Source organism: Mesoplodon mirus (genome assembly GCF_964341445.2).
Source record: "Mesoplodon mirus genome assembly, chromosome: 19".
NCBI lineage: Eukaryota > Metazoa > Chordata > Mammalia > Artiodactyla > Ziphiidae > Mesoplodon > Mesoplodon mirus.
The window spans coordinates 12,943,457-12,969,688 of record NC_138995.1 but is presented as its reverse complement, the minus strand read 5'-3'; the positions used below and the strand labels follow the sequence as shown (position 1 = coordinate 12,969,688).

At 43.9% G+C, this 26,232-nt stretch overlaps 1 protein-coding gene across 3 annotated transcripts in view; it reads right to left on the bottom strand.

Annotated features, from left to right (window-relative positions):
• The window catches only part of WDR59 (WD repeat domain 59), an 89,434-nt gene that overhangs the window by 36,855 nt on the left and 26,347 nt on the right, over positions 1-26,232 (bottom strand). For 2 of the 3 annotated variants that reach the window (XM_082606960.1, XM_082606962.1), the window contains exons 6-14: positions 25,833-25,870; positions 22,000-22,088; positions 18,123-18,239; positions 13,498-13,575; positions 11,180-11,336; positions 6,541-6,620; positions 5,390-5,522; positions 5,087-5,256; positions 724-888 (exon numbers count right to left, since the gene is read on the bottom strand). In XM_082606960.1, coding sequence (XP_082463086.1) covers positions 724-888; positions 5,087-5,256; positions 5,390-5,522; positions 6,541-6,620; positions 11,180-11,336; positions 13,498-13,575; positions 18,123-18,239; positions 22,000-22,088; positions 25,833-25,870 — 1,027 coding nt within the window. The remainder of the gene's footprint in view (positions 1-723; positions 889-5,086; positions 5,257-5,389; positions 5,523-6,540; positions 6,621-11,179; positions 11,337-13,497; positions 13,576-18,122; positions 18,240-21,999; positions 22,089-25,832; positions 25,871-26,232) is intronic. The other variant, XM_082606961.1, reaches the window with a different exon arrangement.

The window sequence follows — 26,232 nt, the reverse complement described above, 5'->3', positions numbered from 1 at the left end:
GTGCTGTCAGGATATTTCTGCTATTTCACATGTGATGCTGCTCAGACTGAAAAAGACATATCTCAGCTCATGGGGCTTTTTTATGAGGATTCCACCTGATTAGCTCTGCGTGAACTGACAAATCAAGTTTCTGAACCTGTAAGGGTAAAGACGAGATACCAGGCTGTACCCCTCCATTCAGGCACTGCTGTCCTATCACACACCTCACCTGTCCAGCCAGCCAGCCTCACTCTAAGTAACAACATCTCCTTTTATGGAACAGATTTTTTTTAATGACCTTACATACTTTTTTTCTGATTAGAAAGTATCTTTTAGCTTCAGAATATAGTTTCCAAATAAATGAGATTGTATTGTATTAACCTGGGATTAATGCATAGCTTTAATGAGATCTGTGAGCAGATTATATGCAATTACATAATTGCCTATGATTTATATGCAATATTTCTGAAGTTATACGCAATATCTGTGCAAATTTTTCTGTGGAAGGGTGTATGGTTTTCATTAGACTTTAGAAGGGGGCGGTCCATGACCCAAAGAGATTAAGAACCAGCGCTCAATGTTTTCTACACAAAAAGAATACAGTTGTTAACCCTGCTAGGTGGAAGGACACATGATGTCCAAATCTTATCGACTGGTTTTTTCACTCAACTTCACTGCTCGACTCAGACACTGATGCACACGAGCAGTGCTCTCCACTTCTGACTTGTGAACACAGATGCCCACCTTGAGCAGCTTCGCTTTCATGGTGGATGTGATGGTGGTGGGGTTAATGAACTGGAAGGAAGGGGCCGCGTGGTTCGGGTACTGCGCAGGGAACTTCACCAGCATCTTGACGCGGTGGTTGCTGCAGTGCACAGACACTGTGCAGCTCCTGTCTGCTGCGTCCATCTGCAGGGGACAAATCAATAGCTGCTTTGGAGAGGAACTGCAAAGGGTCTTCAGATGCAAACAGGTTTAAATAAGGTAACTGAATGCTCTAGGTTCCTGGTAACGGAGTGAGAGAGAGTCTCCAAAGATGGATTTGGAAGATGTGGACAACTCATTTTCAAAACGGATTTTTAATTTTAGCACCGATTTAATAAATTCAAAGTGTTTTTACTTAAAAAAGCTTCATCCCAAAGCTGTGAGATAGGCTGAAACTTGTTATATTTATTTTGAGATGGGAAAATAAAGCAGGAAGATGTTAAAAACCTGACTCAAGTTAAAAGTACTCCTGGGACCTAGGAATAAACCGACCTAAGGAGAAAAAAGACCTGTATGCAGAAAACTATAAGACACTGATGAAAGAAATTAAAGATGATACAAATAGATGGAGAGATATACCATGTTCTTGGACTGGAAGAATCAACATTGTGAAAATGACTATACTGCCCAAAGCCATCTACAGATTCAACGCAATCCCTATCAAACTACCAATGGCATTTTTCACAGAACTAGAACAAAAAATTGCACAATATGTATGGAAACACAAAAGACCCTGAAGAGCCAAAGCAATCTTGAGAAAGAAAAACGGAGCTGGAGGAATCAGGCTCCCTGACTTCAGACTATACTACAAAGCTACAGTCATCAAGACAGTATGGTACTGGCACAAAAACAGAAATATAGATCAATGGAACAGGATAGAAAGCCCAGAGATAAACCCACACACATATGGTTACCTTATCTTTGATAAAGGAGGCAAGAATATACAGTGGAGAAAAGACAGCCTCTTCAATAAATGGTGCTGGGAAAACTGGACAGCTACATGTAAAAGAATGAAATTAGAACACTCCCTAACACCATACACAAAAATAAACTCAAAATGGATTAAAGACCTAAATGTAAGGCCAGACACTATAAAACTCTTAGAAGAAAACATAGGCAGAACACTCTATGACATAAATCACAGCAAGATCCTTTTTGACCTACCTCCTAGAGAAATGGAAATAAAAACAAAAATAAACAAATAGGACCTAATGAAACTTAAAAGCTTTTGCACAGCAAAGGAAACCAATAACAGGACAAAAAGACAAACCTCAGAATGGGAGAAAATATTTGCAAACGAAGCAACTGACAAAGGATTAATCTCCGAAATATACACACAACTCATGCAGCTCAATATCAAAAAAACGAACAACCCAATCCAAAACTGGGCAGAAGACCTAAATAGACATTTCTCCAAAGAAGATATACAGACTGCCAACAAACATGTGAAAGGATGCTCAACATCACTAATCATTAGAGAAATGCAAATCCAAACTATAATGAGATATCATCTCACACCGGTCAGAATGGCCATCATCAAAAAATCTACAAACAATAAATGCTGGAGAGGGTGTGGAGAAAAGGGTAACCTCCTGCACTGTTGGTGGGAATGTAAATTGATACAGCCACTACGGAGAACAGTATGGAGGTTCCTCAAAAATCTAAAATAGAACTACCATATGACCCAGCAATCTCACTACTGGGCATGTACTTTGAGAAAACCATAATTCAAAAAGAGACATGTACCACAATGTTCATTGCAGCACTGTTTACAAGAGCCAGGATATGGAAGCAACCTAGTCTCCTTCAACAGATGAATGGATAAAGAAGATGTGGAACATATACACAATGGAATATTACTGAGCCATAAAAAGAAACAAAACTGAGTTATTTGTAGTGAGGTGGATGGACCTAGAGTCTGTCATACAGAGTGAAGTAAGTCAGAAAGAGAAATGTATGCTAACATGTGTTAGCTACTGTATGCTAACACATATATATAGAATCTAAAAAAAAAATGGTTATGAAGAACCTAGGGGCAGGACAGGAATAAAGACACAGACATAGAGAATGGACTTGAGGACACGGGGAGGGGGAAGGGTAAGCTGGGACTAAGTGAGAGAGTGGCAATGAAATATATACACTACCAAATGTAAAATAGCTAGCTAGTGGGAAGCAGCCACATGGCACAGGGAGATCAGCTCGGTGCTTTGTGACCACCTAGCGGGTTGGGATAGGGAGGGTGGGAGGGAGACACAAGAGGGAGGGGATATGGGGATATATGTATACATATAGCTGATTCACTTTGTTATACAGCAGCAACTAACACAACAATGTAAAGCAGTTATACTCCAATAAAGATGTCAAAAAAAAAAAGTACTCCTGGGAAAATCCTCCTCTCTAAAGGAGATGGGGGCTGCCAGGGGCTGGGGAGAGAGGAAATGGGGAGAGGCTGCTAGGGGATGTAGGGTTTCTTTGGAGATGATGCAAATGCTCTGGAAGTAGCACTGGTGATGGCTGCATGGCTTTGTGAATGTACTAAGAACCACTAAATTGTACACTTTATTTTTTTTAAGATTTTTTTTTGATGTGGACCATTTTTAAAGTCTTTATTGAATTTGTTACAACACTGCTTCTGTTTTATGTTTTGGTTTTTTGGCCTCAAGGCATGTGGGATCTTAGCTCCCCAACCAAGGATTGAACCCATACCCCCTGCATTGGAAGGCGAAGTCTCAACCACTGGACCACCAGGGAAGTCCCTGTAAACTTTAAAAGGGTGAATTTTGTGGTATGTGAATTATAGCTCAGTAATTTTTATTTTACTTTTTTATTTGGCCATGCCACGCAGCATATGGGATCTTAGTTCTCCAACCAGGGATCGAACCCGCGCCCCCTAGAGTGGAAGTGCAGAGCCTTAACCACTGGATCACCAGGGAAGTCCCTCTCAGTAATTTTTTTTTTCTTTTTTTTTTTTGCGGTACGCGGGCCTCTCACTGTTGTGGTCTCTCCCGTTGCGGAGCACAGTCTCTGGATGCGCAGGCTCAGCGGCCATGGCTCACGGGCCCAGCCGCTCCGCGGCATGCGGGATCCTCCCGGACCGGGGCACGAACCCGTGTCCCCTGCATCGGCAGGCGGACTCGCAACCACTGCACCACCAGGGAAGCCCCCCCACTCAGTGATTTTTAAAAAGCAGTCCTGGGAAAGGAATCAAGATCTCCTTCTTAGACTAGATCACTTATATCCAAACTATTCTCAACTGGGACAAAGGGAATATAAACTGAGCTGATCTAGATAAGCAATTAATCAAGGAATCCTTTATCGCTTTTGATTTCTTGTGCTGCCAACTAGAGACAGCAGCTGGAGGATGGCAAAAAGAGCCACACATATGGGAAATCTGGAGACTCGGATTCAAATAGCTGTTGACCTTGGACAAGTTATTTCATTTTGTAGTGTCTCTGTTTCCTCATCTGTAGAGTGGGGATAAAACCACTTACTGCAGAGCTGTTTTAAAGGCCAAATGAGACAATTATGTAAGTGCACAGATCCAGGCCTACTGTTAATTGAATCTGGGCAAAAGAAAAACTAATCAAGTTTTAAAACTCCTTCACAGACTCAATTCCCTGAAGCACAGAATTTCAATACCTGCCCAAAAGGAAAAGAGTAAATCTCTCCATGTGTTAAATGAACAAAGAGGCTTGGTCACCTTCTTTTTTTTTTTTTTTTTCTTTTTGCGGTATGCGGGCCTCTCACTGTTGTGGCCTCTCCCGTTGCGGAGCACAGGCTCCGGATGCGCAGGCCCAGCGGCCATGGCTCACGGGCCCAGCCGCTCCGCGGCATATGGGATCCTCCCAGACCAGGGCACGAACCCGTATCCCCTGCATCGGCAGGCGGACTCTCAACCACTGCGCCACCAGGGAGGCCCCTTGGTCACCTTCTTAACATGCATCTAAATCTCTGAGGAAATGACCAGCTTACAAGGCAAGATTGTACATCAAAGTACTAAGAGCCTTGGAGAGTCAGGAGGCTGGCTTCCAAACTCAGCCCTGCCATTAACTTTGCCAGTAACCCCCGCCAAAACAGTAAACTTTCCAGGAGCTGAGCATCTTCACATAGAGTAAAATGAGGTGTCAGAGCATCTAAGGAGATTTTATTTGAGCATCAGTTTATCCCTTGGTTCATCTTATGAGAAAATAATAGGGTAAGGGAAAATAATCTGCATTTGTAAAATATCTATGTCCTTAGATAACCTAGAAAACAAAAAAAGCAAGCACAGAAGACTTCCCTGTTAGAGCAGCAAAGCTATATTGCTAGCCTAAATCATGGCTGAAACAGTCCCCTCACCCACCAACCACCAACCGCAAGCGAGAGACAGTTCGCTAAGCCCGAGCACCTCCACGTTCACATTGCGGATCTGCACGTTGATCAGGGAGAACTCCTGCTGCAGAGTCTGAGGCAGGCCCAGCTGCTCTGATTTCTTCTCTTCCAGGAGACTGCTTGGGGGGTCTTCCTTTAAGACTAGCAGGAGAGAGAGGGTAACTTGTTGGAAAAGATTTCTGAAATGGATTCAGAGAGCAGTTCTGGGGTATCTGCCACAACTCGGAGATGCAGAGAGGGGCACCACACCTAAAACATGAGTGTGACCAATTACCTTCTTCCTCCCCGTGGCTGGAGTTGTGCTGGTGATCCGTATCCTGAGTGTGAAGGGTCTTCTCTGGTTCCGGCAGAAGAGCAATGCTCTCAATGAACTCATCAACACCATCTAAGATGTCATTTGCACAAAGCTGCAAGAGGGGAGGAGATCTAGGTCTAGAGAAGTCAGTGGAAAGTACTGTCGTGTTTGGTTGAGTTCTGACTTAAAAATGGGAATCACAAAGGAGAGAGATGTCAGCCCCAAACAGATACGATCAAAATGAGTTTTGCCCATCACCAATTCTCCCTGGTTAAATACACAGGGTAACAGACTCTATTAGTCTACCCTGGAAAATGTTTTATCCTGTTCATAGTTTACGCAAATCTCAGAAAACCTTTTAAACTCCAGCCTTGATGGAGTTATTCAGCCAACCCAAGAGCAAAAATATCATGACCTCAAAGCATTTGAAGCAAATGGTACTTTTTGGAGAAAACAGATTTAAAAGGCAATAAGGTGATGATATTTGACCAAAATTGCTCATGAATGACTTGGTACTAAGCAGTGGAGCAAATCTGACCCAGCATTTTCTATCCACTCTGTACAGAGTGCTGTATGGGATGCAATACAAGTGAGACAGCGATCCCACCTTCAAGGAAGTTAGCCACCGGATGAGAAGACAGAACCCCGTGACGGGGCAGACCAAAGCAAGGGCCACGGAAGCAGTTCACACAGGGACCACTGTGCTTCATACAAGAACAGATACAACTTATGGGGCAAAAACTGGAAAGGGCTTCACTTAACAGGTGTTGATGAACGTGGAGAACTCTGAACACTGCCTAGTGCCAGGACAGATTTTCTAGCCCATTTATAAGAGAAAGAAATGAAGCCCCCAAGCCACTTGCTCAGTATGCTAACCCACACGACCTTAGACCAGGACAAGAGGAAAAAAAGACATTCAGAGGCTTTGAAGCCTTCAAGTGCTGAATACTGAAGTGGGCTCTTGAATACCTCAAAGCCTCAGTGTAGCATACACAAGCCACTTGGCCAACCAGCAGGTACGTATTAAATGTCCATTACATACCCTCTAACTTCTTCAACTACCAAATCTTCTATCTTAAGTTTCTGGTGTATCCAGTTAACGTTCCTCCACAGCATCATTGAATACATACCCTCTGCATCTGGGAATCCACCCGCCACATTCTCAAGGTCTGATCCCGTGACCACGTAACCAGCTGGTAGTCCTTGGACCCTAGAGATAACCATATAAGAATCGTGGAGGTTTTTCTGGATTCAACATCAAGTTTCTTACAGGTTGCGACGGGATGAGATTCATTCATCCATTCATCCATTTAACAAACATTTATGGAACATCTCCTATATGCCAGGTACTGTTCTAGGCACTAGGGCTATAACATGAATACAAGAATCTCTGTCTTTACAGATCTCACATTCCAGTGGTGGAAACAGACAAACATACAATAACGTGTCCGGTAGTGACAATGTTATGAAAAAGATAACATGGGATAAGAGGATAGAGACTGACAGGGGAATTATTTTTAGACAGGACTTCCCTGAGGAAGTCACCTTTGAGCAGAACCTTATTTTTCTTTCTTTTTTTTGTTTTGCAGTACGCGGGCCTCTCACTGTTGTGGCCTCTCCCATTGCGGAGCACAGGCTCTGGACGCACAGGCTCAGTGGCCATGGCTCATGGGCCCAGCCGCTCCGTGGCATGTGGGATCTTCCCGGACCGGGGCACGAACCTGTGTTCCTTGTATGGGCAGGCAGACTCTCAACCACTGCGCCACCAGGGAAGCCCTTATTTCTTTTTTTTATAAATTTATTTATTTATCTTTGGCTGCGTTGGGTCTTCGTGGCTAAGCACGGTCTTCTAATCGTGGTGGCTTCTCTTGTTGTGGAGCACGGACTCTAGGCATGCGGGCTTCAGTAGTTGTGGCACGCGGGCTCAGTAGTTGTGGCTTGCGGGCTGTAGAGCGCAGGCTCAGTAGTTGTGGTGCACGGGCTTAGTTGCTCCATGGCATGTGGGATCTTCCCGGACCAGGACTCGAACCCATGTCCCGTGCACTGGCAGGCAGATTCTTAACCACTGTGCCACCAGGGAAGTCCTGAGCAGAAACTTAAATGAAGTGAAATAATAGCTCACAAATTAGCAAGTGAAGAGTGATGCTGGGATTTAATGTCTCACTGAACTTTCACCTCCACAAATGTTCTTCCTTTTGCGTGCTCCAGAGGGGCTGGGGATGAATAGGTTGCTTGTAAAATGAATTGTTTTAAATGCATCGTGACATCTTACTGTTTAAAATAATTTTTTGGTAAAGAAATGCATCTCTTTATAAAAGGAATAATCAATCTTTAATGTTCTTAACTGACTGAATTGTATTTTCACATGATAGGTCTGGTCAAACGGAAATTATCCTATCAATAAAAAGGTCCAAGGTGCTTTCTGAAAGAGCTTTATGAAAGATCAGAACATTTCAGGGTAATTCTGCAGTATCTAGAATCTTCTTTATGGCCATCTTTAGGGAGCAAAGAATCTAGAAATAATTTCATCCATTCCCTCATATTATGGATGGGGAAACCGAGGCAACAAAGAACAGTGAGTGAGGGCCAAAGTTCCTTCTCTGTGTCACTGCCTTCAACCAGTTCTTCATTCCTCCATGTTTTAATACATCCCTGTGCACAACTATCAAGACAGCAACTATTCTGAGCTACTACCTGTCATGAGAACCACCATCTAGCCCATGTTCATAACAACAATTTTCTTTTCTTTTTTCTTTTTTGGCATCACTGCATGGCTTGCAGGATCTTAGTTTCCCGACCAGGGACTGAACCCGGGCCTGCGGCAGTGAAAGCGCGGAGTCCTAACCACTGGACCACCAGGGAAGTCCCAGCAACAATTTTCTGACTCCACATCCAGCCTCTTTTCATGTCCCTGACTTTGAAGAAAAGTTATGCCTAATTCCTTTCTAAACCCAACTCCTCTCCTTGGGTCTTCGGCCCTCTTCCCTCCTATTTTCAAAGGGCCTTTGCTTTCACACCTACTCCCTTTCTTGCCTCTTCTCCTTGCCTTCAAACAGAGAGGGCAGCAGCCTCCTCCAAGGAATTTAGTCTTCTCCTTGCCTCTGAAGGCAACCCCATTCACAAAACCAGTTCGTGCTGCCTCTGCTTCTGCTGTCTTACAATCAGGCTTCCCTCCTCAATCAGCTTTTGGAACTGGTCTCTTAATGATCGTATGGCTTCCTATTTATACCTATTTATATAATTAAGTGCTTCTCTCTTACTTTGCATGGAGATCCTTCAGCAAAACCCAAAACCAATGACCTCCGATTCCTTCATGAAGCATCCTTTTCCTTGGACCACAACATCCTGATTCTCTCCTACCTCTGAGAGCTCCTTCACCACAGTGAAAAACCAACATCAAAGCCTGAGGTGGTCCAATAAAAACTGACTAAGAAGACATGGCAGTAAAAAGAAAATGGAACACCATTAGGTTGAGAAAGAACTAAAATATAAGAATACATGCAGGATGGGGACTTCCCTGGTGGTCCAGTGGGTAAGACTATGGGCTCCCAATGCAGGGGGCCCAGGTTCAATCCCTAGTCAGGGAACTAGATCCCGCATGCATGCTGCAACTAAGAGTCCGCATGCTGCAACTAAATAAATAATTTTTTTTAAAAAAAGGAATACATGCAGGATGATTACATTTATAAAAGGTTCAAAAACAAACAAACCTAAACTATTTTTAGGGATGCAGAAATGGGTGGTAAACTGTAAAAATAAAAACAGAAATCACTATCGTAAATATTAGGATAGTGTTTACCTCTAGGAAAGGGAAAGGATTGTGATCGGGAAGCTTCCGGGTTCTAGCAATGCTTTCTTTCTTTCTTGACCTTGGTGGTAGTCACACAGATTTTCACATTATAAACTGTACATGTTTTATGCAATTTTGTAGAAGATATATCTCACAATAAAAAGGAATTTTAAAAAAACATCTATAACTTGTACTCAAAATTTCACTACTGGCTAGACAGCCCCAATTTATACAATTCACCCTGCCAGCTTACAGATGACACAGACAACTGAAAATGGGTTGCTAAAAACTTTTTATTTCAGTCCGAAACTACAGGCCAACCTCTCGCTGCCAGACCATGGGGAAACTCTATCATCTCTTTTCAATGGCAAAATGCAGGACAAAGAGTTGAAAGATGAAGTCAAGCATGGAAGTTGATGGGATAGAGACCAAGCAGCCTTGTGTTTCTAGAAGCAAGTCAGATTATGGAAATGAAGATGGGAAAATTAAGAGCATGATCAAAAGATTCCCTTCAAAAACAATCCTAGGGACTTCCCTGGTGGTCCAGTGGTTAAGAATTCGCCTTTCAATGCAGGGGACATGGGTTCAATCCCTGGTCGGGGAACTAAGATCCCACATGCTGCGGGGCAACTAAGCCCGTGCGCTCTAGAGTCCCTGAGTCACAACTAGAGAGAAGCCCGTGTGCTGCAATGAAGACCCCACGCGCCACAGTGAAAGATCCTGCATGCCACAACAAACATCCTGCGTGCCGCAACTAAGACCCAATGCAAATAAATGAATAAATATTTTAAAATAAATAAATTAATTAAAATTTAAAAAAACAAAAAAACTATCCTAGAAGAGGCTTGTGAAGGTCACAAACGAGCTGGGATAAGATGACTGCTCTAATCCCAGGTCCACCAGAGACCTCTCCTGGACTCTGGACAAGTCATACCACTCCACTGTCCGGTTTTCCTTTTGTGATATGGAAAGACCATGAAATAAACTTCTGGTCTGGAAAACATTTAGAGAGTGTGGCAATAAGATCTCAAGACAAGGGAGGTTGAAACTAAGTTTGCATGGTGAGTTGGTGGAGAAACTGAGGCTGAGGGCTTCCTGACCCCCATTATACTTATGATGCATGAATGAGGGCTAGCTAGATTAAGCTGCAATAACAAACAGCCCCAAATCTCAGTGGCTTAATGCAAGGCTCTCCTGCTCTCCCTACATCTTCACCTCACCCCCACCCTGGTGGGAGCAGCGCCACATGGAGTTTCTCCAGGTACCTTGGAAGAAGCAGAGAGGGTAAATAATTGCACACTGGCTGTTACCACTTCAACCCAAAAGAGACTGCATCACTTTCATTCATATTTCGAGATCCAAGCAGGTCACGTGGCCAAACCTATCTTCAACGGGTTGGGAGGTGAAATACCACTGTGTGTTTGTGAAGAGAACTGGGAATACGTGGTAGGTGGTACTGACGATGACCTTGCATCTCCCTCATCAATAGAGGGGGAAGGGAGAATTCCTTGGCAGTCCAGTGGTTAGGACTCCACGCTCTTACTGCCAAGGGCCCAGGTTTGATCCCTGATGGGGGAACTAAAATACCACAAGCCGCACGTTGCAGCCAAAACAAAACACAACAAAACAAACAAACAAAAACGGGGGGAAGGAGCAAGTGCCAGGGATTTCTGAGCGTGCGATGACCCCAGAGTTTTTCAGCTCTAGAAATGATCCAACAGCAAGGCTACCAACCTCTCCAGATCCCTTCCACACAGGAGAGAGACTGCACAGAACACAAGAGGATGGACTTGGGGGGAAGAAGCACAGCCACACACCCTATCACCCACCTACGACTAAAGGGGGAGGTTCCCTGACTCCCGCTCCTAAGCCAGCCCTGTTCCTGCATCCTCCCCTCCGATCACGTGGCCCACCCCGACGGGAGGTGCTGGTGAGCAGGGCTCAGGAGGAAATCAGTTGGCGGTCTCCCTCCCACCCACCTTCCTTCTGTTTCCTCCACTGGAATTCCAGCACCACATCATCATGGCCTACGAAGGTATGGACCGGCGTGTTCAAGTCAAAGACATTCCACAAGAGCAGGCTGTTCTCCCTCCGCAGCTGGGGAACCATCACGGTCACCAATCCATTGCTGAAAGGCTGTGGCAGAAGAGGGAAAAGCAGGCATTGTTCCAGGGAGAATCCGCTGAGTCTTGAGTTACCCACGTTGGAATTCTCGCCTAATTAAAATAAACTGGATGATGGGAGGCCCCAACCCATCTGGGGAACATTTTTCCAAATACTGTCAGTTGACCATCACATCTACTTTTCATTTGCTTTCCTTTTTTTTTTTTCTTTGCTGATGGAATGGACCACAAGCAAGTAAAAAATAAAGCTAAGCCAAATACTTGGAGAAGAACGTTTTTTAATGTAAAATAAGCAAATGGCTCTAGGGGCTGCACACGGGAACTCCCCGGCTCCTCTCGAGTGCCCTCTGAGAGTTATTGAGTACATGCCCAGAATAAGCATGCAAAGCACACTGAGGGTAACCCCAGACAGCAAACAAACCCTGCCATGTGGAAATGCACCAGAAGCACACCATCCACGTGAAGCAGCACCTTCCCACTGCCCCCAAGACCACAGCTTTGCAAAGGAAAACCTTCCAATTTCAGGACTGACACTTTCCACTTATAAACACCCAATCTGCGAGGTAGCTAAGGGGCTCATTTGGTTGATAGGCAGACTCTGTTCTTTAAGGAATTAAGTCAAAGCCACCTAAGAGCACATTTATTTTCTCCTGCCCTCTCGGCAGCACTCCTGAGCTTTCCTGTTTGTTTTTTAAAGCAAACATATTAATCCAGAGAAGTATTTCAATTCACAAGAGCAAAGCCTGACTTCCTCCCCAGTGCTCCCAGATGCGAAGGCCAAGTAATACCCCAATTCTCTTCTTCACTCCATGACGCAGCAGGTGGCAGCCTAATGCATAAAGATACCTTCATTCATCCCTGTGCTCCCTTTCAAGTTGACACTGAAGGAAATATATTATCTCTGATCAATGATCAATCTGGCAACAAAGTTGGAAGGTCGGTAACAGCCTATCCACTATACTTGTAGCATTTTGTGGTTTATACAGCATTTTCATACATGTTTTTTTTCCAAAGGGAAAACATATTGTACAGGTACTAAACGCCACCAAATTGGACACTTAAAAATAAGGAATTTTATCACAATTTTAAAAAAGAGCAAGGCATTTTAAACACTATTATTCATGTTTGACACAGGAGGAAACTATTACTCAAAAAACACAGGTGGCTTGCCCAAGGCCACACAAGTATTAAATGGCTCATTACAGCATTATTCACAATAGCCAAGATATAGAAACAACCTACATGTCCGTTAATGGATGAATGAATAAAGAAGATGTGGTACATATACAATGGAATATTATTCAGCGACAAGAAACAAGGAAACCCTGCCATTTGTCACAATATGGATGGACCTTGAGGGCATTATGGTAAGTGAAATAAGTCAGACAAAGATAAATACTGTATGATATCATTTATACATGGAATCTAAAAAGCTGAACTCATAGAAACAGAGTAGAACGGTGGTTACCAGGGGTTGGGGGTGGGAGAAACAGGGAGATGCTGGTCAAAGGGTACAAACTTCTGGTTATAAGATGAATAAGCTCTGGAGATCTAATGTACAGCGTGTGATTATGGTTAATAGCACCATATGATATACTTGAGAGTTAAAAGAGAGGAGATCTTAAGTGTTCTCACTGCAGAAAAGAGATGGTAATTATGTGACGATGGAAGTGTTAACAAATGCTACAGTGGTAACTGTACGGCAATATGTAAGTGTAACATATCAACATGTTGTATACCTTGAACTTATGCCATGTTATATGTCAATTATATCTCAGTAAAGCTGGAGAAAAAAATTAAATGGCATTGCCAAGCCCTAAACCAAGGTCTTCTGAATCTAAAGCCAGAGTTCTTTCCACCACGATCCACTGACCTCCAGCCTCTCAACCCTCCAGCTTACCCTCTTCCCCTCCCTTACTGACCACCTTCACACTGCCCAGCTCCCCAGCCCAGCTAGTCTAGCACTTCTCGTATAGAGTCTCACCCAACGACCCAAGGGCAAATTTTTAAATAGATAACAGCTTTTTGCCGTCATTACCACCTTTGTCCCACTTCTAAACCAAGACAGAAGGAGAATACTGCCTCACAAAAAAATAAGAGGAAATGTCCCCGGCCCCTTCTGTCCAAAACACTTAGATAATGTTTCCGAGCAAGAGGTAGGGCATCTCACTCACAGTGTATCTGGCCTTCCAGACAGGCACCTGGCAAGGGAGAATATTGAGGTATTTCCGAGGCTGGCGGTAATCCCAGAACTGGAAGAAAGAAAGCAGGATAATTTGTGAAATAAATGCCATTAAAAAAAACAAAAAAAACTCAACTATCAAAATAAGCATAGCCGGGACTTCCCTGGTGGTCCAGTGGTTAAGAATCCTCCTTCCAATGCAGGGGATGTGGGTTCAATCCCTGGTTGGAGAACTAAGATCTCACATGCTGCAGGGCAACTAAGCCCTTGTGCCACAACTAGACAGCCCGCGCACCACAACTACTGAGCCCACATGCCACAACTAGACAGAAGCCTGTGCACCACAATGAAAGATCCCCCATGACTCAACGAAGATCCTGCGTGCCACAACTAAGACCCAATGCAGCCAAATAAATAAATATATATTTTTAAAAAAAACAGAAAAGAAATAAGCATAGCCTTCAAACTCCATGCTTTCTGTCCTCTAAGTGCATTTGAGTCAGCCCCCATGGCCATGATCCTGTGACAGACACACAGGAAACGCCCCTTTCACACTTAGAAACATTATAGGAGAAACAAAGACTTCTGTGAACACATGAGGATCACTCCTTGAGGGAGATCACTGCCAGCCTGCCTATTAAACCACCTTCATAGTTGAAGGGTAGAAGTGACAACTTTTCATCCTGTATCACTTCACACCACACAGAGTAATTTAACTACTAAATTAACTACCGCTATTGCTAGTAGTTAAAAATGTACTGACTGCGGACCGCAGTTCAGACAGATGTTTAGAGCTTTAAGAGTTTCATCCCATCTAATGCTTACAACAATCATACAGTGGGTGTTATGAATCTCTTTTTCAAGGGTGGAAGCTGAATTACTAAACGATGTAACTTGTCAAGGCCACGCAGCAAAAAGGTGACTGTGCGACTATCTGGGGCCCAACCACTCACGTCCACTCTTCCACCCACTCCAACACGGAAGCTGCGGGGAACACACAGGTGAGCCAGACAAAAACTGAGCCTTAGAGACGTCTATGCTTTTAACAGAAAAACAAACACACTTAGAGCTCAAGCATTTGCCATGAAAGCAGGAAATGGCAGAGCACCAGAGGCAGGAGGGCCAAGGCTGAAGCTCTGCACTATCAGGTGTCACGGGACTATTGTCGAAAACAGGGGACAGGGCTTCCCTGGTGGCGCGGTGGTTGAGAGTCCGCCTGCCAATGCAGGGGACGCGGGTTCGTGCCCCAGTCCGGGAAGATCCCACATGCCGCGGAGCGGCTGGGCCCGTGAGTCATGGCCGCTGAGCCTGTGCGTCCGGAGCCTGTGCTCCGCAACGGGAGAGGCCACAACAGTGAGAGGCCCGCGTACCGCAAAAAACAAACAAACAAACAAACAAAAAAAAAACCAGGTGACAGGAGGGGACTCCCCTGGTGGTCCACTGGATGGGGCACGGGTTCATTCCCTGGTTGGGGAACTAAGATCCCGCATGTCACACAGCACGGACAAAAAAAAACAACAACAAAAACAAAAAGGTGAGAGGAGCCACTCCAGAGAACAGTTTGGCAGTTTCTTAAAAAGTTAAACACACACCCACCATGTGACCCAGCAATCCCATTCTTATATGTTGGTCCTAGAAAACTGAAAAGTTCTGTTCACAGAAAAAAATCAATACACGAATGTTTACAGCAGCTCTATTCACAATGACCAAAAACTGGAAACAGCCCAAATGTCCTTCCACAGGTCAAGAGATAATAAATTGTAGTATATCCATATGGTGGATTACTACTCAGCAATAAAAAGTTTATGAACTACTGATTCTTAAAACGACTTGGGGGGAATCTTAAAGGCATTATGCTGAGTGAAAGAAACCAACCTCAAAAAGTTACATTCTGCATGATTCCATTTAAATGACATTCTCATAAAGACAAAACTACGGTGATGGAGAACAGATCAGTGGTTGCCAGAAGGTAGGGGCTGGGGAGGGTGGAACTATATAGGTATAGCATGAGGCAATTCTTGTTTCTTCTGACAATTCTTTTTTGCCGAATTCAAGTCCCATATTCAACATAATAAAATTGTTAAGATGTCATTTCCATCTAAACTGCTTTTGGGTTTCCCAGACGGCCACGGGGTAAACTATGACTTGCTCCCTTAACTTATAAAAGAAGGAAAACTAGAAATAATTAGGTATGCTTGGCATTCTCCATATTTTCAATTAGCCCAACACTTTGTAAATGCTTTCCTGTTACCAGGTCCACCCTATGCGAAAAACTAGCAAATAAAAGAGAAGTTCAACCTCCCTGGGTTGATTATATACAAGCAAAATATTATTACTCTGAATGCACTTCAGCAATAGTTTACTTTTCAGGTTGGACAAAAGTATATTCGCGTTCATTTACAAAGACTGGCATAACTACTAATAAAATTAATCCTTTAAAAAAAGATTTTGCTTCTAGATTTAAATATGCTCATCAATTGGTGACAGTTATGTCAGATAATTTATGGGATAAATAGAGGACCCTGGAAAAAGTCCTTACTGTTCATAAAAAGCTCTTATTCTCAAGGCCATCATTGATGGGGTCTTATGAAATGATTATGTTATAGCTAAATGGAGGACTTCGGTCTGTTTCAATGTGATAAAGTTGGTTATTATAATAAGTTAACCAGAGCCATGCTGCCTCCTATCCATAGGTAACTTCTGCTTTCCTCTTACCATTGCCAAAGGCCTCTGCTCCAAGCTAGGGATCAAAAAGAAATTTTTCTCAAGAAATGTCAGAAGAGCCTCGGTCAGGAACCAGGTTCCTGACTGCTGACATCACAGGGAACAGCCTCTGGGTACAGGTTTCTCAATATGGCTCCCCTTATACCATGAACATGTCAGAATGGACAAAGAGGCTGGGTCTGGATTTCCAGGACTCAGTCTGGAAGATGGCAATTTTGTAAAATAGCCTGCTTACCCCAAGATAAGGAAAAAAACAATTGGTTATCCAAACTGACATGAACTAATTTCATTATAGTTCATGTTCTATTTTTAATGGCCATAGAAGAAAAATCCTTTTCTTTCTTCTTGATCTAGCTCTAACCCTCAATTCAACAGTTTTACAGTTTACAATCTACAAAGTGAAGTGAAACTCATTCAACGGTATCTTGTTCCAGCAGACCCCTTAGAGTTCACAAAAGACAAATAGAATAAACATTATTGTTATAAATTATAAGCTAATAAATTATCAGATAAACTAAAGAAAATGATTATATAGGAAAAATGGCATGCATTGAGCCTTATCAACCAATTACTAAAAACAATGGTTGACTATTATAAGTGCCTCTAAATTGCTTCACTTTTTACAATTATGTTATTTGTATATGTTCAATAAAAACTGTCTTCCTACCAGGATATAGTGGAATAAATCAAATACCATGCCAAAAATCTCATTTAATTCATAAGCTAAGCCCACTAGTAAGGAATAAGGACTGTGTTTCACATGTGGAAACTGGCCTGTTATCTGCTTTATTACCTATGGAATCCGAGTCTCAAGGGTAGTAAAGTTGTCAGTGAATATTGACAAACTTGGGGACCTCAAAGAAAGAGAAGGAGGTGAATCGGATGATTTCTGGTTCCTGAAGTTGGGAAACAAGCTTATGGGGTATGGGGACAAACACTTAAATCCAAAACAAACAAACAAACAGAAAAACCACTGTTGGCACATAAGAATAAATTACAACCCCAGGGGATTTACAAACCTCCAGAGAGAAGTTAGATTTTAAGCCTGAGTGTACGATTCTAGCCTTGCTAACCATACCAAAAAGACGTACATGCCTGTGTAAATAAAACAAAGCATTAAATTGCTGAAGCTGAATCCTAAAGTTGCTAAGCAAATTTATGCGGTCAAATCTCTGTCCTTCCAGGCAGAGACCTGATCATATGCAGGAACTGTGGGGCACGGCTAACTCTGTGCCCTGCATCCTTTTGAACAAGGGTGCATATCACATCCCACAGTCAGAGAGGATAAACAAACAAGAAACACTGAGAGAAACCAAAAATAATAGGGTCACCGACATACATAAATCCTTGAGCATCTCCTGTAAATTAGAGAATCTCTAATAAAACAACTCCATCTCTACTTGTGAAATGCTGATGATCGAAGACGTCCTAACTTGTGCAGATGTGATAATCACGTGAGAAAATTGCTCTTTTTCCACCCCAGACTAATGGTAAACTTGGTAACTTGAACGACCATGTGGGCTTTTCTCCTTTATTTGTTTATCTGTTGTGTTTTTATTTTGATCAGCCAGTCCTGAAATGGGGCTTCCTGACAACTTCTTGGCAAGTCAACTTCTTTTCCTTTCTAGATGTTTTTGTCTCTGACTTCCTTTCACAAAGGGAAAGAAGAAAAGCCTCTGAACAAATGCCAGGAGCCGTATCAGATACGTGCCACTACATCACTCCCGCTGGACCCCGTAACCAGGTGTACTTGCCCAGCTCCCCAAAAAGCACATGCACCCCTGAAACACGTGCCATGCTAACCTACTGCAAATTTCCTTCTGAAGAAAGTGCTGACACACCCCTGATGCCTCCCAAACACGCTCCCCCAACTGCCCTGAGGGTGCCGCTCACCTTGACAGAGTTGTCTTGACTGGAGGTAGCAAGAATGTGCTCGCTGTCTGGGTGCCAGTCCAGGCCGTGGATTTTGGAGAGGTGGGCTGCGAGATACTCCACTGCTGTGCTGGGTTTCTGCAACAGGATCAGCAATGAGAGTTGTCACTTCAGAAGGAACTCAGAGTGTCCACCATGTAACAGTCTGCTGGGTGCCAAGTGGGAATACAAAAATACTCCCAGAGGAATTCCCTGGCAGTCCAGTGGTTAGGGCTCCGCGCTTCCACTGGAGGGGGGCACAGGTTTGATCCCTGGTCGGGACACTAAGATCCTGCATGCCGCACTGCGCAGCCAAAACAACAACAAAAAACTCCCAGAGACCATCTCTATTCTTAAGAAACTCTGCTTTGTTGGGTTTTTTTTTGCGGTACGTGGGCCTCTCACTGTTGTGGCCTCTCCCATTGCGGAGCACAGGCTCCAGACGCGCAGGCTCAGCGGCCATGGCTCACGGGCCCAGCCGCTCCGCGGCATGTGGGATCTTCCCGGCCCGGGGCACGAACCCGCGTCCCCTGCATCGGCAGGCGGACTCTCAACCACTGCGCCACCAGGGAAGCCCTCCGCTTTGTTTTGTTGAAAACAAACGACAGAAGACTTCTCCAGCTCTCCTTCACGCATGCTCTGAATACGGGCCTGTGAGCCTAATCTACTTCCGCTCTGGCTCCAGGTACGGCCTTAATGAAGGACACAAGGTAGTGGATGCTTCTCTCCTTTGGTACGTGGTCTGCAATTCCTGCTCCCCTTCCTCACAATCACCCACAAAGAGGGGCTCTGACATCTACACAGACCCAACCCCAATCCTGGGGGTAAAACCACTAATCTTTTTTTTTTCTAATTAAAGTATAGTTGATGTACACTATTATATGTTACAGGTGTACAATACAGTGATTCACAATTTTTAAAGGTTATACTCCATTTATAGTTATTATAAAATATTGGCTTTATTTCCCGTGTTGTACAATGTAACACAACATTGTTGCTTATTTTGTACATAATAGTTTGTCCCGCATAATCCCCTACCCCTGTAGTGCCCCTCCCCACTTCCCTCTCCCACTGGTAACCACTAGTTTGTTCTCTGTATCGGAAAACCACCAAGCTTAAAATGATCAAGCCCTAAGACCTCAAAAAGAGAATGAACACACATCACAAAAGAAAACAATATATGATTAATAAGCATATATAAAACAAATTCAGAAGGAAACCTCAGAAATATATTCACACATTAAAACATTAAAAGACTGTTTTTAGCAATCAAGTTAGAAGATACTCGTAAATGATATTCAATGCAGTGAGGCTGCATTTCTCACTACAATCAAGTTAGAAGATACTCGTAAATGATATTCAATGCAGTGAGGCTGCATTTCTCACCGGTGGTGTACATATAAAATAGTATAACCTGTTCGGGAAAAAAACTGGACAATTTTTATCAACAGACTTAAAATTCTCCCTTTCTTAAGGGAATATCCTAAATTCACAAAAAGCTTTAGGTACCAAAGATGTTCATCTTGGTGTTATTTGGAACACCTAGAAAACCAGAAACAACATGAATAATAAGTGGGGAATAAGTAAATGTTAGAACCAATTATTGTACAGCTATCGGATACAATAGGATGTAGCCACTACAAGTTATACTTAGAAAGAGCTTATAACACAGGGGAAATGCATTTGTTGTAATGTTAAATGAAAAAAGTATGCATAACTATGCATATGACATGATAAACCATGTTTTAAAAAAAAGCGTAAGAAAGGAAAACACCAAAATGTTAGCATTTGTCTCTGGGGCAGGACTGTGAATGATTTTTATTTTCTCTTTTATATTTTCAACAAAGAGCATGTATTACTTTCTGTAATCAGCACTGGTCTATGAGGTTAAGAGTGCAATCTCCAGAACCAGCCTCCCTGAATTTAAATCCTGGCAACAAACTGTGCCTCAGTTTACTCAGCTGTAGAATGGGGTAATGATATTACCTACTTTAAAGGTTAGTTATAAAGAGAAATGAATCAATACACATAAAGTTCTTAGAACAATGCCTGTGCATAATAAACACTTAGAAATATTAGTATTACTAGTCATTCACGAATTTGAGTGAAAATCCAACATTACCACTGATACTGCACTTTTTTAAGCCTGTGATGCTTGCTGCCAATAGTCCCGCTTTGATACTAGAAAGTTCCAGAGAAGTGAAATTACAACCAACAAGTTTTACAATCCACATGAACAGAAGTCCTAAGTATTAATAGCCAAGAAAAAGTTAAAGCTCTTTAAACAAAATAGACAAAAGGCTCGCTAAGGGAAGTCTGGGTTATGAGTAAACCAACCAGATGGCTAGAAAGAAACAGTTCAGCAGTATATTTCTACAAGATAAGGAACACAGCTACTGTTTTGGAAAACAGGTCCTGACCGAGTTCATGGCTAAATACCCAATTGTTTATTTTGCCTATGGCTCTGAAAACAGTCTAAAGCAAATACACAAGTACTACAAACTAACCAAACATTTTAGTTAAACCATTTACTATATTTAAATGCTATACCAGTGACAAATATGAATAAAACCAATTGCCCATTGAAGAAATAAAGAGGGATGAAGAATGACTATTACCAGACTGGACTAAAGGGACAGAGATAAAACTAACATATAGAAGATGCACCATCCATCCTTTCCTTATGAAATCACCTTGTCACCTAAGAGCCACCTAAAGCGAGGGCTTCGGCCGGCACACCGCTTTCCCAGCAGGTCTTGGCACCCAATCCAGCAGCCTCCCAGTCTCTGCTTCACTTCCCTCTCCTCTCCACCTGTATGACTTTATTCCCTGCTGGAAGGGGAAGGGAGCAGGGCAGCCGGAAGCAAGGCTGAGACTTTACAGTCAGCATCCCAGTTGGGACAGCTCCTGAAGAAGTTCCAGGAAAACTAACAGTAGGTCCTCCCCACAAAGGCAGATTTCACAGAGCAGGAAGCAGAATTTACACCCCAGATCTTACAGAAGTCAACTACTCTCTGCATTCTTACCCAATCGTCTGGCAGTTAGTTATGGAAGAGGCCCTTTCCCCGAATCACTGTTCTCACTGATGCCAACATGTCAAACTTCCAGACTTGCCATTACAGTAGCAGCCCAGAACCCTGCAACTCCTTCATGCCTCTCAGGTCCATGGGCTAATGCAGGGAGAACGTACGCTCTGCAGGCTCATTTGAGGCTGACGGCACAGCTAGACTTCCAAGGGAAGATTTGAGCATACCAAGTATCCTGCCTCAGTGATTTAATTCTAGATGGTACATGTCCTAGAACAATGAGTTTTCACTTTGCAATCCGGGGCAGGAATAAGAAGCCTGCTGACCATTCTAGAATAGTGTCTGGTCCCCCAGGCTTGACCCCCTCGGGGACACACACACTATTATCATCTTTATTCTAAAGAAAAGGAAACTGAGGCTTGGAAAAGTTTGTGGCTCACCTGATATCATAATCAGGAGGCAGCAAAATGGGACGCTAGCTTAGGTTAGGCCAAGTTCATTTTCTTTTTTTTTTTGGCCGCAGCACGCAGCTTGCGGGATCTTAGTTCCCTGACCAGGGATTGAACCTGTGTCCCCTGCAGTGCAAGCTCAGAGTCTTAACTGCTGGACCACCAGGGAATTCCCCAAGTTCATTTTCTTAACCACTGATCATAATGTCTCACTCCCTTATCTTCCATCAACACCAGTTTGATCGGGAAGCAAATGTCATCTGGTACTAGGATCTTAACATGGCAATTAACCACGCTGCACAGGGTACCCTGGTCTCTCAAGACAAGTCCTGCTATTCACAACATCCTCTTCATATCCTCTCAGAGGGGAAAAAGCTTACTTACCCGCTTGTCCCATATCCGTACATCCCCGTCATGACTGGTGGCAAGGCAATTAGCGTTTTTTTTATTCCATTTGACCTGTGAGGCACCCGCTGCAAAGAAAAATCAGGGGAGGAAAGCTGTTGCTCTCAACGCCTTCAGTACCAGAGCGGAGCTTATCCAGGGGAGCTTGATAATGAGTTCCGGATGAGTAAGAACAGAACTCTTCAAGCTTCTATGACTGCATCAGCTCCACCATTAAGGAGAAAATGAAGCCAAAGAATAAATGAATTAACACATGGGAACAGGATCAGAGTCACCTAATTGAGGAAATAATCTCACTAAGGAGAAAAAAAAACACTTCAGGTTACCTCCGAGCAGAATCAGCAGGGAAATACAGTTTCTTACAGAGCAGCGGCTCAGCCCGGCTCTGTTGGCTGGTAACTGACACATCACACAACCTGGCCCTTCATCCTCTCGGACACCAAGCTCGCGCTCCCAATCAGAAGAGCCTCAGCTCAAAGCCTGCTCCTTCCCACACTGGTTTTTTTGGTTTCGTTTCTGGGGGAGGGAGAGTCTTGGAAAAACACAGCCTCCAGATGAGGCTCAGCTGAAGAAAGAGCCCCAGTGTGACCCAATTCTGCCCTCAGAAAGTTATGTGCACCCACCCCCACTCTCACCTCCCCATCAGCGAGCGGTTACACGGGGCCCTGCGTGGAGACAGGGAAAGGCAACACTCCTGGCACCGTGTGAACTCAGTCCTCTGCCAGAACACAGAGGTAACAACAATGGGGACAGAAGAGCTACGTAAGAGAGGAGGCATCCTGGAAGATGCCAGAAGGGGCTGAGACAGGTGGAAAACTGGGACATAGCAGCACTTCCAGCTGACTCTTAAAATAATCACGTTGATTATGTTAAACCAGAGTCACACGATGACTCTCCTGCCACTTCTTGTTCTTTGCTCAGACAACACATGACATTTCTGCTTTGACACCCTCTCCCTTTGGGTGGGCGTTTATTCCTTGGGGACACCACAGTGGATCCAGGACTTTGGAGAGCAACCTGACCCAAGAATCTGCAGAGTATGAGACGGAAAACAAGGACTTAGAGCCTAACAGGAAATAGAGTAAGGCCCAGACTTTATCCTTGCTTGGTTTTGGTGAGGGTATTTGTTTGCTTGTTGTGTTTTTTTCCCCTTGAGACACAGGGCACCTTAAGTCACCTAAGAACGAATGATGGAGACCCCTGAAGTTGGAGGACGGCAGTGTGTTACTTAGGAGACCCAGTTTCTTTGCGAGAAATGATATCAGCTAGAGAAGAAACTGCGTAAGAAAAGACTGCTCCAGTGACTTCCCTGGTGGCACAGTGGTTAAGAATCCACCTGCCAATGCAGGGGACACGGGTTCAAGGCCCAGTCCGGGAAGATCCCACGTGCCACGGAACAACTGGGCCCATGTGCCACAACTACTGAGCCTGCACTCTAGAGCCCGCGAGCCACAACTACTGAAGCCCGCACGCCTGGAAGCCACCGCAATGAGAAGACTGCACACAGCAACGAAGAGTAGCCCCCGCTCACTGCAACTAGAGAAAGCCTGCGCGCAGCAACAAAGACCCAATGCAGCCAAAAATAAATTAAAAAAAAAAAAAAAAAAAGACTGCTCCATCTCCACGTGAGAGTTACCGAAGAATTCAACAACACAGGAAAAAAATTTTTCTCTATGTCTTTAATGTTGTGTCTAAATGAGATGATGGATGTTCACTCAATTTACTGTGGTCGTCATTTCATCATGTACGTAAGTCAAATCATTATGCTGTACACAAACTTATACAGTGCCGTATGTCAATTATATCTCAATAAAACCGGAAGAAAAGGAAAAAGAAAAGAAAAACGAGTTCCAAGAAAATATGCCTTTCCCAGTAGGTGGTCCATCAGAACACGAAGCCTCCCAAAAAATTCTGGGAACCCCCTAATTCAACGTGCTTTACTAGGACTGTGACACCCGGGTCAAACACAGACCTCCCAGACCATAAGAGTTCTCAGACACAGAGGACGCTCTGGAGCACACACGGACATGCTTACTGCCTCCCTACCCCAAGGTATAAACAATGTGCTCACAGAGCGATGAGGACCACAGGCTCTGGGGAGCCGCAGCACCCGGGCTGCACCTCTCAGGGAACGAGAGCTCTGCCACCACTGAGACCTCACTGAGGCGCAAAAAAGAAAGAAGTCTTCCACCTCTGTTTTTTCAGAAAGACCCCCAAGAGAAAGCAATTAGAATGATCTTTCTTTTTAGAGGTCCTCTATAAGCCATCTAACTTAGAAACCTGCAAGTAGAAATAACGAAGTCAGGGATGGATGACAGGCATTCACAGACCATTAGTCCTTTCTTTCAGCTCAGTGTCCTCTGCAACCACGTCTGTGGGCCATTCTATGCCTCAGATCATAAGTGCCTACAAGTGTGTGTGCACAGGTTGTGAGGGAAGCATCAGCACAACTGTTAAGCACTCAGCACAGGAGACACAGGTGCCTGAGTCCCACATCCATGGAACAAACACGCCCAGAGCATCTCCACAGGACACGTGCTTAGGCGGACCCTGGTCTGCAGCCCCGAACAAGGCAGACGTGGTCCCTAACCTCACAGAACCAACCAACCGCTTAATACAGTCATGATGTTTAATGACTTCAAATGATGAGGTGTCGGGGTGCAGGGGGATAAAAAGAAGAATCACGTGATCATTTTGGAGCAAACACCAAATGTGAATTCAAATGACGCAAGAAGATACAAAAAAGCAGGATTTAAGAGACAGATAATATGATCTGTTTTGACCAAGGATGCCAAAATAGAATACTGATGATTGGGCTTCATCACGGTGGGCAAGGTATACCAGTTCTATGCCCAAGTTCAACTCTCAGGAAGTGGTGGGAATACTCTGTAACAGCCCCAATGCAGAATTGCAAAAGTAGTCAAATTCCAACAGAGTGATGAAAACAGGTAGCTCAGAAAGTAATTTCAAAGTTTCAGTAGGCCCCTTGTGCCCATAAATGATACCACGGGGACACAATCACTATAATCTAGACTATGCCAGAACGGCAGTTTCTTCAGTAAAGAAACTTGCAGGGAAGGAAAAACAAACAAAGCAAAAAAGGGAAGGGAGGAGAAACCTACCAGCTGAAAGAGATGAGAAATATATCAACCACTTATAAATACTGACTTTATTTGGATTCTGTTTCAAATAATTTGTAAAAAGAGAACAAAAAAACAAAACAACTACTGAGACTACTGGGGAAATCCGAATATTGCTTAAATATTTGACGACATTAAAGAACTACTGTTAATATTTTTAGGTATGCTAATGGTATTGTGGTTACGTTTTTTTTTTAAAGGATTCTTCTCTTATTAAAATACTTACTGAAATATTTGTTAATGAAATGATATGACACCTGGGATTTGCTTCAAAATAATCCCAAAGGGGATAGGGGTAGGGGTGGGTGCGCTAGTGGGTGAAAGAGGAAAGAAGATTGTCTGGTCGCCGACAATGTTCAAGCTGGATGACGAACACAAGGCGATTCATCCTCTTCTAGTTTTATACACTTTTGAAAGTTTCCACAAGAAAAAGTTTAAAAACAAACCAATGTGGCTCCTGCCGTTGAATTCTGAAATAAGTTCCTGACCACATTCTACAGTCCTGACTCTAACTTCTGAGAGGAGCGGGAGCAGGGCCCTGTGATGTGGACCTTACAGGTCCACACGACCGTGGACAGAGCCCGGGGCATGGGGGACGGAGGGTCAGTGGGAGCGAAGCAGTGGAAGGAAGGGAATGCAGGCCGCCAGGGGGGGCGGGGGGCGTCCACTCACCTACAGCAGACAGCGCAACGGTCGGCTTCCGTGTATCTCTGAAACATAAGAGTCAGAAGTCAAATGCCCGTTCACCTGCCCCCATCCACCTGGTGCCTTTCTCCCGCTGCTCGCATTTCTTCACTTTCCTTTCAGTGGGTTCTTGGACTTCAGTGGGAATGTGAGGGCCTTAAAAAGTAGTGTAAAGAGAAGCCTGTCTCCCTCCAGGGAGATGAACTTTCTCAGCCTCTTCAGCTGAGGCTAAGTCTGAATTTCCAATTATACAGTTGTATCCACAGAGAACAAATTACACGACCTGGCGTGGCCTGGGTGACTCTGATGCGGGGGTGGAGGGAGCCAAAGGAACCCCTTCCTGGTGTCATTTCTCCTGTGGAACAACGGGACAGTCGTGGAGGCGTAA